Source organism: Montipora capricornis, chromosome 8 (assembly GCF_036669925.1).
Source record: "Montipora capricornis isolate CH-2021 chromosome 8, ASM3666992v2, whole genome shotgun sequence".
Classification (NCBI taxonomy): Eukaryota; Metazoa; Cnidaria; class Anthozoa; order Scleractinia; family Acroporidae; genus Montipora; species Montipora capricornis.
Window position 1 is genome coordinate 39,932,521 of NC_090890.1, and position 12,500 is coordinate 39,945,020.

Consider the following 12,500-nt stretch of genomic DNA (forward strand, 5'->3'; position numbering starts at 1 on the left):
TATATGGAGTACTTTGTAACTAATATATATGAAAGTCAGATGTTGAATGGCTGACTATGGTTCACCATTGTGATTCCCATAAAAGATCTGCCACTCATACTGTATCCACTTTAACGATGAGAAAGGCTACTGCGTAAAGGTCTTTATATTGTTGAAATTCAAAGTACAGCAAAAACAACTAGAAAATTCTACTGTGGGTGACAAGCCATTCGTCATTTCTTTTTGTACCCCTCCTCCGCTTCCACCTCACAACCCTCCCCCCCCCCCTAAAAAAAAGTTCATTTCTGTTTGCAATCTGAGGCCCCGTTCACACGTATCCGAAATTTTTTTTTTCGAATATGACTTGCGTCCATATGTATCCGGCAAATTCGGTAGCCGTATCCGGAGAAGCTGAGGTATTTTGGTCATCTGAAAAGACGCGAGGGCTCGGGAAAAATCATCTTGGAGGGAAAGATAGAGGGGAAAAGGGAAAGAGGACGACCACGAAGGACGCTTTCGGACGACGACCTACGAGAACGCCACAAAACAATACCTCTTGTGAGCAAAAACAAAAGCTCTGCACGCCCTATATGTGCGTTTTACATTTGTGAACATTTCTACACCGTTCGTACCCTGAAAACGACGTGAATTGGCCACATTTGAAGTTGTGTGGACCACGTTGGTTCACCTCACCCGGGTAAGACTGAACGTAACCGGAACGGCGCAACAAACCGGAAGCTCACAGTTCATATTCGCTGTCATTTTTAAAAAATATAACGTATATTTCAAGGCAACGAGGCTTCCTTCACTTAATTCTCTCAGTTATTATTGTTCCACAGTCTTTCCTAATTTTGTGTTTGAACATAGTTAATAGAGCAGAATGGTTATGAAACCCGACAAATTTCTTTGTTGTAGGTTTTTGTTCTCTTTTTTGGCCTTGACCGTAAAAACACAATAGTTGTTTACTCCGTACTGAGGAACTAACCAATAGAAACGTGTTGGTTACGTAATTCATGCATAGTGTATGAGCGCAAAACAAAAGATTGTGCACGGTCGTGGACTTTCCAACCTAAATCTTGGCATCTTTGTTTGCTCCTTTGATGTTTGCCGAGCTTCCAAACCATTCCCCTCTATTAACTATCGTTTGAAGTAGTACAGGGTTCTGCAAGAGTAGATAGTTTTCAATCACGTGATGAGACGGCTATGGTGGTGCACAAATAATAACACTAATTATGGTTCATGTGTTGCATTATAATAGAGGCAAATTCCCAAAAGACTTTTACTTTGTTGTTCTGTGCACCAACATGACTGCTGTGACGTCATGTGAAAACCATCCATTTAACAATTAGACCTGTAGCCCGCAAGGGCTACGGGTCAATAGCCCATGAGGCGAAGCCGCATGGGCTATTGACCCGTGGCCCTCGCTCGCGAAGGGTCTAATTGTTTTAGTATCACCCAACTAGTTGGACAGAAAAGGCAATAATAAAGTTAGCAAATGCAAGTTGAAATTATACTTATTTGGGAATAAAACGAAAGAAAGCGTCTCGCTTTTCGCTACTCGAGGACTATTACTAATAGTCCTCTAGTAGCGTAGCCAATCAAAATGCAGCATTTGCATTAGTCGACTAGTTGGGTGACACTAAAGGTGTTTATTCACCACTTGCACAACTCCCATAATACACCTCTTTTGCCCCCCAAAAATTTGACATTTTTAAAATTCCTCTTGGGACATCTTCATGTCCCGGGAGAAATTGCAAATAATGATTATGCATTGTTTTTTTGGGATAAAGGGTAAGGGAGGAGTGGGGGGAAGGGTAAAAGAGGTGTACTATGGGATTGTACTAGTAATGAATAAGAGATAATTGCTTGAAACCATGAGCGAACAGCGGCCATATATTCCTGTCCCGACGATTTCAGTTTTTGGATTGATTCCCGCAGGAGCCCGATGACCAATCACAAGAAACTAACTTGACGTCACAGCGTGACGTGACCGAACCGGAACTGTCTTTCTTTTTTGCGTAAAAGGTAGTCTTAGGGCCCGATTTCATGGAGAATTTCAGCCCGGGCTGAGATTTCAGCCTGTGTTCTGAAAGAAATCTTCTTGAAATGAAAGTGGCGATAACATGGAGAAGGTTTCAACCCGGGCTGAAAATCCTAGCCCGGTCCATGTAATCGAAATGAAAAATCAGCCCGGGCTGAAAAAGGAACGTGAGCATGCGCGTCAATTGTGTTTTTGCATCTCAGTAGATTTGTGTTTTGCACCGGGCTGAAATTCATCATGTTATCGCAACAAAATTTCAGCCCGGAGGGCAGAGTGAAATTTCAGCCCGGGTTGAAACTCGCCATATAATCGGGCCCTAAAGATATCAGTCTTTAAAAAGGCCGTGAGATGGGCTTATTTTAGGAGTTGTTTGCTCCTTTTCATGGGCTCTTGTCTAGATAAGTGCGAGGATCTCTTCTCTCTTTCGTCTTAAGATATTTCTGCCTGTAAAACGCATGGACGAGGTCCATGAAGGGGTCCATGGACCGGGTACACAGGGGTGGTCCATGGACCTGGGGGTCCATGTCTTGTACGCGTCCCAAATAAAGCGAAGTGTGCGGATAACGCTCTCCATTTTGCTTGGCCACTTCACAAACGAATTTGCTCAACCAACGACATGTGGCGACATGTGCTCTACTGAAACCGTCACATCTTGGTCATCTTCGTATTTGAGACTGGCCACTCCAACAACTTCTGACATTGCACATTTAGGGTGCGTTCGATTGACCATATTCCGGATGGAATAGAAGTTAGAAGTCCTTCGTTTTTACGGAGATTCACATTAAAATTGTCAAACATCTGCTAAAATGCTATTTTAAACATAGCTTTATCCTTGTTGCTGCAGAACGCCACACTTGGTGTTTTAAATCATCACTCCACGTATTCTTATTCCGGAATAGGGTCAATCGAACGCACCCTTTCTTTGCCGACTCTGCTGCCATTCCTCGAAGACTTTTCTACCCCATTTACTGTTGTATTGTGTTGCTTTCGGTGTGACTCCGACACTAGATTGTTCTCTTCTTTACTCTTCAGAGAGCGAAACCGACCAGCCATGTTTCTACTACAAAAGATCTATGAATGAAAATGAATTGCTTAATTAATTTAGTGCTGAATATTTCCAAACTCCTATGGGACAACTCCACGCCCATGTGATAAACATTACAAGCACAATCTATTATTTCATTTCACAAGTAAGATAAAATATTCGCGTCCGACCTTTATGGGCTTTAAAACGACTCCCCTGCGATTCGCGGGCCCATAAAGGTCTCCCGCTCATATCTTATCTATTACATAGGAGGCGACTCAGGGCTCAATGGGTTACTCCACATCCACGGAAAATAAAACTATACGGTTATTTCTTGTCAAGACCCCTCTTTTCTATCGCAAACGTTTTGCTCAGTAGTCGTTTTTACATTAATATCTCAGACCTGGAAAAAATAAAATGAAACCTAGTTGAGAAAATTTTGTTTGTTTTGGGTTTTGGTGACTTGACCATCCTTCAGGTATACGCAGTAGTGTGACCTTCGTGACGAAGATTGCATTACGTACATTTGATGATTATCTGTGACTCATCATCGCCCACAACAGCAAAAACACGTAGAATCGGAAGTCACCTGATTACAATATTCAAATTGTTCATCAATATGGACGCCGCTATCAGAGGATTCACTCGACGGAAGTTTGTGGATCCGAGTACATTAACTTCAACACAACTAAATCGCTGTTTATCTGTATTTGACTTGACTGCACTCGGTGTTGGAGGCACTCTCGGAGCTGGAATATATGTGCTAGCTGGAGATGTCGCTCGTAATGACACCGGCCCAAGTATTGTGATAGCGTTTACCATAGCTGCAGTTGCGTCTATCCTGTCTGGTCTCTGCTACGCTGAATTCGGTGCCCGCGTCCCGAAAGCCGGCTCTGCTTATGTCTACAGTTATGTAACCATAGGAGAACTCTGCGCTTTTGTAATCGGATGGAACTTAATTCTAGAGTATGTTATAGGCACATCGTCTGTTGCCAGAGCTTGGAGCTCGTACTTTGACTCTATGTTTGACGACAGAATAAAAATTTCACCATCTCAACAATCGGTGAGATACACGTAACTGGTATCGCAGAATATTTAGACTTCTTATCCGTGTTAGTCGTTGCATTATTGACCGGCGTATTGATCATCGGCATTAAGAAAACTTCCTTGTTCAATTCTGTGTTCACTGGCATTAATTTATTCGTGATCTTGTTCGTGGTGGGTGTTGGAGCGTGTTATGCAGAACCGAAGAACTGGACTGATAATTTCATGCCATTTGGATTTTCTGGAGTGATGAGTGGAGCAGCAACTTGCTTCTATGCTTTTGTTGGCTTTGATGTTATTGCAACTACAGGAGAGGAAGCAAAAACCCCAGCCGAGGAATACCCATCTCAATTGTCTTGTCGCTTGGTGAGTGTTGAAGCTAAGATGATGCATAACTTAGGTCAAGGTAACAGAAAACTTTACTATGGGGTCATTAGTGAAGGAGGATGGAGTATCTTCGTAGCTTCTTTAGTTCTTCGGTAAGAAACGTTCTCCACCGTGCCACCGTGAAAACTCTTAATTAAAGTCCAAAGTCCGTCACTTCTCAAGTTCTCTCATGTTCGCTAAGGTTCAGTGTCTTACAGCTCTCCATCATCAGCCATGTGTGGATGACAATCCGGACTCCCAAAACGGCTGGAAATCGCGCCAAGGCCTCCTTTTGAAAGTGCTTTTCGTTGACCGAATGCCATTTCATTTTAAGGGCCTGGTATCTGCATGTTAACTGAGGCCCGGGCTCGGGCTTTACGACGTAAGTAAATTGTTGTTGAAGCTTTAGAGCTGGAAATCAAGACTAAATGAGGCCAGACTGAGCATAACTCATTCTGACCACAAGAGAGCTTCCAGTGAAGGCCTAGTGTTCTTAGATATGATTTATTATACTGAGTTAAGAACGTGAAATTGTCATTTAAGGTGTGACGATCCAATCTAGAATTATGTGACTATCCTAAAACCTTTCCATTTGTTGTGAAACTAACTTAAGACTTTCTTGGCAGGTATATGTTTCTTGGCGTATTTCGCTGTATCAGGAGTTCTTACGCTGATGTGGCCGTACAGTACTCTCCCCGAGGGAGGTACATTACCCAAGGTATTTGCATTGAGAGGTGCACCGTGGGCCAAATATGTCATCGCCATCGGAGCCCTTTGTGGGCTGACGTCATCTCTTCTTGGAGCACTTTTACCTCTTCCTAGAATGCTGTACTCTATGGGAAGCGATGGACTCATTTTCAAGTGAGGTTTATATGTAAGAAGCATAGTGCGCGGTTCTGACCTGTTCTTTTATATCACTTATGCACAATTCTTGAACTCGGCTCATTTCCAGAATATTTAAACCCTGGAATGCTTTTATTTCAGATGTCACGCCCAAACTAACCATCAAAAGCTCGTGCATCTATTCGTTTGTTTAGAGGGTGATCGGTTGTTATTTTTCACGTATTATTGATCCAATTATACGTTAATTTTATTCGAACTTGCTGTCTAGCAAATGAATGTTGAAAATACCAAGTCGATGTGCACGGGCACTCGCGGGACGATTGTAAGCATATTTCGTTCTTTGAGTCCTTGAACAGCTAACTAAAAGATTACTTTCTTTTTTCTCCTTTTTTCAGATTCCTCGCGAAAGTTAATCCCCGAACAGAAATCCCAACGATTGCTACCGTGGTATCAGGAGTGTTTTCTGCACTTCTAGCCTTTATTTTTAATCTGCATGACTTGGTAGAAATGATGTCGATTGGCACCTTGCTGGCCTACACCATGGTTGCCCTGTGCGTGTTGATTCTGAGGTACAAGCCAGGAACTATAGGTCTTGTAAAAGAAGGCAGATCGGATGATAGCTTAAACAGCTTTCCCAATGGCAAAGAAGAAGAAACATCAAGTCAAGATATCCCACTGCTTGGAGTACGCCGCTTGCCCCGTCAGCCTTCACAAGCGACAGCCTCGTTGGCGCTGACTGCCATCATTGCAAGTAGCATTGGTTTCTCGGCTCTGAGTGCGTTGATTATCTGGGGATCTCATTATCTTTCTCTAGCAAAATGGTGGGCCATTCTACTTTTGACGGTGATATGCTTATCCCTGATTGGCTGTATTCTGCTCCTTTTGAGGCTGCCTCAGAACATGACGCCCCTGCCTTTTCGAGTCCCCTTTGTTCCAGTGCTTCCGCTGATTTCAGTTTTCATCAATGTATTCCTGATTTTGAAGCTCTCCTACTTGACCTGGATTCGTTTCGCTGTCTGGATGGTAATTGGTGAGCGCTATTTTTTTTCCTGGTTACTTCAATAAAGGGGTTATTAATGAATTTAAAGGGAATCTCCACTCCAACAAAAAAAAGAATTTGAAACGAGATAATCTAATGTTTACAGTGTTTGAACTTTTTCCAGATAAAGTGAATCTATCAATTTCAAAATCGCTTGTTTTTCGTTTTTCAGAATTTTCCGGGCGCCACCATCTTGTTCAGAATAATTAGTTGTCCAATTTGTTCATATTCGTTGTCGAAAAAGTAATTTCTTTTACATTTCCAGACACTTTTTGGAAAACATCTTTAACACATTTGATTGCAAACTTTATTTTCTTCGTTTAAAATTTCTTCAGTAGTAGGGGTGGAGTTAAGGAGTTTCTGTAGTGCCTTCCCCAGAAGTGAAAGAAAAAACATCAGTGCTGATTGCCGGCTGCATAAACTCACGTTATGAGTGGCATGTTGGAAAGTCCGCATCTGCTCTGACTTGCCGGAGTAACTTAATTTTGCAATTATACCCAGCCCATCATAGACAATTGAGTCGAAGCAACAACATCGAGCTTTACAGGTCGCAGTTTTACGTTTTTCTTTTAGTTATCGAGACTTTCGAGAAACAGGCCCCAGGTTACCTGAGGTGAACTACACTGAAACGCTGAAACCTCGCTTGAACGTGACTTCAGCGAAGCTTAAACCCCACTTTTAACCTCCTTTTTGTCCGCAGTGAAACCACACATAAACTCTCTCAATGCCTCTGTCAAGCTAACTCCAAGCTTTTACCACACTTAAATCCCCGCAAACCTTCCTAAAACCTTTGGGTGAACCACGCTTAGGTAAAACATACTCAAACCCTGCTTAAAAAATCACCCGCGAATAAATGTTTCGTACCGCGTCTGATTTAAACTTGAAATAAACTAACTAGGCCAGTGATATGCACCGGAGTTAAGCATTCTCGTGCCCAGAGCCACTCGCGCCGAACGAAACGAAGACTCTGGGAACGAGAATGGGAGTTTAGTCGATGCTCGGCAAAGTACGTTTGCGTTCCATTTATTTGCATTTCGGCCAATCAAAATGACACAAAGGATGTTCATTGTCAAAAAAAATTGTCGAGGAGGAGAAAGTATCTTGAGGCAACCCAGTAATGAGAGTTGCAGATCGGTGCTCCCTTAAATAACCATCTCATTCTCTTTAAGGACGGTGCCTACTAATTCAAGGGCATTTTCGCGCGGTTTACTGACTATGCGAGAAAAGCTGTTATTGAAATCCAAAAAGAAAAGTGGGGTTAACCAAGCATTTTTCGAAGATAATTAATCAACAATATTTGTAAAAAGCTTTAAAATACAAAGGAATGTATGGCGTCCTATTCCAAACTGAAGCTTAATTATTTCTGAAAAATGCGTGTTTACCCCCAATTTTCTATTTGGACACCAAGAGCATTTGCTGAGTTCTGCTTTCTCCGCATAGTTTTGAACCGCGCAAAAATATCCCCATATTAATAAGCACCGCCGATAGGAAATCCGAATATCTCGAGATGCGTTGAACGTATGCACAATAACAATAGTAGGCACCGTCCTTAAGTTGGATTCATTTGGATGGTCGCTATCTATTTTTAATCCCTTGATTTGTTTTTATAGGCATGTCAATATACTTGTTTTACGGGTTGCGGAACAGTGTCGAGGGCCAAAGACAAGCAAGAGATGTATAGAGGGAGAGCCGAAGTGAAGTGAATAGACATAACTTTTCGTCGCGATACACAAAGATATTTACAATTAAAAGGTTGTGAGGAAATGAAATCGCTTATTTTTCCTGTGGAGGCGCTGGGGTTTCCGAGAGACGCATTATTCTCAAGCGGGGTTGAACTTATGAGCTTCCGATTCAACTTTTACCTGAGCCTGTGTTAATGGCTAAGCTTCCTCGAGTCCTCTGAAGTTCCAGTACTGTTTCATAAACGAGTAGGACTGTTTTATCGGCGTCGACTGTAGACGCGATAAAACACTACCTGCGAATAGGCCTTAATAAAACGGCAGCCATGTTGAGTCCCGAGGGATTGAAAAATTTTGGTTATGTGCACCGAAACTCGTTCTCAAACATTTCAACTCGAGGCTGGGGGTACAAAATCTATTGTCTATAGCTGCCGCTCGATTAAGGCCCATTTATTGAACGGCTTCAAAAACAATCCACAAAAAGAGTGTCCCTATGAAGTCCGAACAAAGGTTCAAATTTTGAGAGGAGAACATTTGTATACAAGATGAACAAGCTATGCCTTATTAGCATCTGCTTTATATAAAGAATTCTAATGCGGATTTTCAAAGCTCGTACACGTGACGTTTTATCGGTGACCTGATAGGCTGTTTCGATCATGAATTATTCATGAGTTTTTAGTGGTCGAAATGTTAATGAATTCAACTCATCTTGAGCACTTGGATCTAGTTACCCAGCCGTCTACGGTCTACATTTTGTTCTCTTCGAGTTAACTTTTTGTCGATCTTTCAAATGAACTTCCGCAAGTGCCCTTGAAGTGAAAGCCGGTGTTTTGTGTTTTGTTTTCGTTCTTGCTGTGGCAAAAAACAAATAGTGACCTTAGGTAAACATTTTGCATGCCAGGTCAGTGGTCTCTCCCAGATTTTTCCTCTAATACCGTAGAATTCCGAAAGTTAACGCCTCCCCGAAAGTAACGCTAATTTGTACGCTTCTGTTAAATCCCGAAATTAACGCCCCCACCCCCCCCCCCCCACCCCCGAGGTAACCATCCCTCCGAAAGTAGCGGCCCATTCAATAACGTCACCTAAAACAAAATCTATCGTCTTTAATGTAACATTTAATGTAATGCGCTACTCGAATGAATAGCAAAATATCAAGCAATTGTCTCTTAGAATAGTTACTGGAACGTGCAAAAACGCTAATACGGTACGGTAAGGTGTACGGCAAATATTGTCTCAGTTTCCCTGAACTAAAACGAATAACTATTTATATGCGTAGTGCGTAATGCGGATGGAACAACCTGAGTGGACTAAGCAAAGACAGAAACCTTTGTGATCCTTCTCCTTGGCTTATTTGTAACTTGACTGAATCCTACTGAAATATTTACGAACACTTTTATACATATTACGAACGCATTTACTACTGGGTTAAGTGATCTTCGCCTTCGAGTATCTATACGAAAAATACATGTGGAAATCCGACGCCGTTGCACGTTAGGCTACAAATTTATTAGTCGTATAACAAACTTTTGATCTCATGTTACGTGTCATTTTGCGTGAGACGGCTACTGAATTACCAAACATTTTTTTACAGCGGTTATCAGTTACACGCGTCCCTCAACGACTACTTTTTCATATTTCGAAAGTAAAATTTAGGTGGTCGTCAATTAAATGACGATACTCCAGTTCTCTTTGCGGCAGTTGAATTCGTCGTGGAAACATTTGATTGACGTCCACCGAAATTTGATTTTCGAATATGAAAACGTGTCGTTGAGGGGCGCGTGTTACTGATAACCGTTGTAACTATCCAAAAGTAGCGGCCTTTTAAGTCTTTTAAATCCGAAAGTAACAGGCCGTTACGTTCAGAATTCTACGGGAGTGAAAGGATATGCTAGCAATATAAATGTAGCAGTGTCGAGCCAAGTGAAAAACTGAATACGCTCAAAAACGTCGCGTGGTTAAGCTCTCTAATGGCTGTGATTTGAAATGCGCTACCACATTTTCTCCCGAGATTGTAAAGATCTTTTGAAAGTATATTAAGGCCAGGGCAAATTTGATTGCTTAGTCCATGAAATGCTCCTCATTAAGAGTCTCTAGCCTAATTTGAATATTCAGACGGATTCCATACGTGCAAAACGTTTTGGTTAATTTTCATTGTTTCTTTCTTTCACTATACAGGCTTTTTATTTACTATTGTTCTTTTACTATTTATAGATTGCAATTTCAAAATTTCTTTGACTTGATAATGACGTTTGGCTAACGTCGAAACGTGGTCGTTTGTTAACAAAGTTTTTAGTATTTTTTAATATGTTTAGATATATTTTATCGCCGTTTTTTATAGCTAGATGTTTTACAAAATCACTTCTTCGTCTCTTCATTTTTGCAATATGATTTTTGATTAAAAATAGTGTAAATGATGTTAGACGCGTGAGCACGTGTAGGTTAAGCAGTGGGATGATAAAAATCATGATAAAAATCATTATCCTTCATCTGGTATCATTTGATAGCTACGATTGGGCTACCTGTCACCTTATCTTTTCATTTCAGCTGACTTGGCCACTGTATATCATGAGACAGTATTTTTCCAAAAACTATCTCCTCTTCCGCATGAGCTGATCTTCACGAAAATGGACTTTGAAAAACTCTTATTACTTAGCATAACTCACTTAAAGCAACTAAAAGTAATGTGATAAAGACAAAACCTCGTGACTGGCAAGGTTTTTTTTCCAATTTTTTCGGAAACTCAACCCTGACCAACTAATTCGTTCGGCTCTTATGCTAATCCAGACGATACATTATGACATCTTTATACAACTGCATAACTCGCAAAAAGGTCGTCGACGTAAATACATTGACATCAACTCAGTTAAACCGCTGTTTGTCAATATTTGATTTGACTGCTCTTGGTGTTGGAAGTACACTTGGTGTTGGAATATACGTACTGGCCGGAGAAGTTGCTCCTGACACAGGTCCGAGTATTATTATTTCATTTCTCATCGCCGGTTTAGCGTCTGTCCTTTCTGGTCTCTGCTATGCTGAATTCGGTGCCCGCGTCCCTAAAGCCGGTTCTGCTTACGTCTACAGCTATGTAACAATAGGGGAACTCTGCGCTTTTGTTATTGGCTGGAATTTGATTTTGGAATATATCATCGGCGCGGCCTCAGTGGCAAGAGGGTGGAGCTCGTATTTTGATTCTCTCTTCGACGACAAAATCAAAAACTTTACCGTAACAAACATCGGCGAGATGCATGCCGCTGGTATTGCAAAATATCCAGACCTGTTGGCAGTGCTGATAATTGCCGTGTTGACCATTGTTATGGTATATGGCATTCGGAAAACCTCCTGGCTGATGTCGCTTGTCACTTGCATCAACATATTCGTCATCCTTTTCGTGGTGGGTGTTGGAGCGTGTTACGCAGAACCGAAGAACTGGTCCGATAATTTCATGCCATTTGGATTTTCTGGAGTGATGAGTGGAGCAGCAACTTGCTTCTATGCTTTTGTTGGCTTTGATATTATTGCAACTACAGGAGAGGAAGCAAGAAATCCCAGCCGAGGAATACCCATCTCAATTGTCTTGTCTCTTGGTGAGTGTTGAAGCTAAGATGATGCATAACTTAGGTCAAGGTAACTGAAAACTTGATGGTAGGGAAAATCATGCACGTTAAAACGTGGAAGGGCGAGCGAGCAAGGAGGGTGGAACATGGTCCCTCCTTCCTCGCGCGCCCGATTTCCTGCGTGTTGGATTTTCCTCTATTGACTAGGATCAAATTGTTGTGTTTGGCCTTGGCATCTCGATGGGAATGGGGAGAGAAAGAAATAAGGAAGGGAGGGGAGGGTATATATCCAACATTTCCTCCGAGTCACATTTAGCCGTAGCTTTTTGGTCGTCGTTCTCTTGACAGGTATATGCACCTTGGCGTATTTCGGCGTATCAGCTATTCTTACGCTTATGTGGCCCTATAGTACTCTCCCTGATGGAGGAACATTACCCAAGATATTCGCTTTGAAAGGTGCACCGTGGGCCCAGTATGTTATTGCTGTCGGAGCCCTTTGTGGGCTGACGTCATCTCTCCTTGGATGCCTTTTACCATTGCCTAGGATGCTGTACTCTATGGGAAGCGATGGAATCATTTTCAAGTAAGAATCCTTCTTTGTCCACGAATTTAGGTTCGCAACTAAGTGTTCAAAACAATTCATTTGCCACAGTAAATCAGTACTTTAGTAAAAGTGTCCATTATATCAGGTGATTTTTCTTTACCGAGATAAATTTCTTCATCTACAGTAAACACATTTTGTCCTTTTCGCTCTTAATATGCCGTCAGACGTCAAGTTTGTTCCACGGCCGAGGTTGTGAGGAATGGATCTAGCCCTGAGATGACGTCAAAAGCTGCTTTGAAGTGGAATGCAAAGTAGTCTGTGACGACGGTCAATTCAGGATGGACCCATGCCTCTTAGAAGCGATTTCACGGGGGAGACTACTTCCAA

The 12,500-nt window shown here is 41.9% G+C and overlaps 1 protein-coding gene and 1 pseudogene across 1 annotated transcript in view; both read left to right on the forward strand.

The window, feature by feature from the left end:
- Positions 1 to 3,464: 3,464 nt before the first annotated feature.
- Positions 3,465 to 8,105, forward strand: LOC138059509 (cationic amino acid transporter 2-like; annotated as a pseudogene).
- A 2,702-nt stretch (positions 8,106 to 10,807) lies between these two features.
- Positions 10,808 to 12,500, forward strand: part of LOC138059989 (cationic amino acid transporter 2-like) — a 6,437-nt gene continuing 4,744 nt past the window's right edge. Inside the window, exons 1-2 of the mRNA XM_068905653.1 lie at positions 10,808 to 11,599; positions 11,918 to 12,152. Of these exons, the coding sequence (XP_068761754.1) occupies positions 10,810 to 11,599; positions 11,918 to 12,152 (1,025 nt within the window). The 5' untranslated portion in view covers positions 10,808 to 10,809. The remainder of the gene's footprint in view (positions 11,600 to 11,917; positions 12,153 to 12,500) is intronic.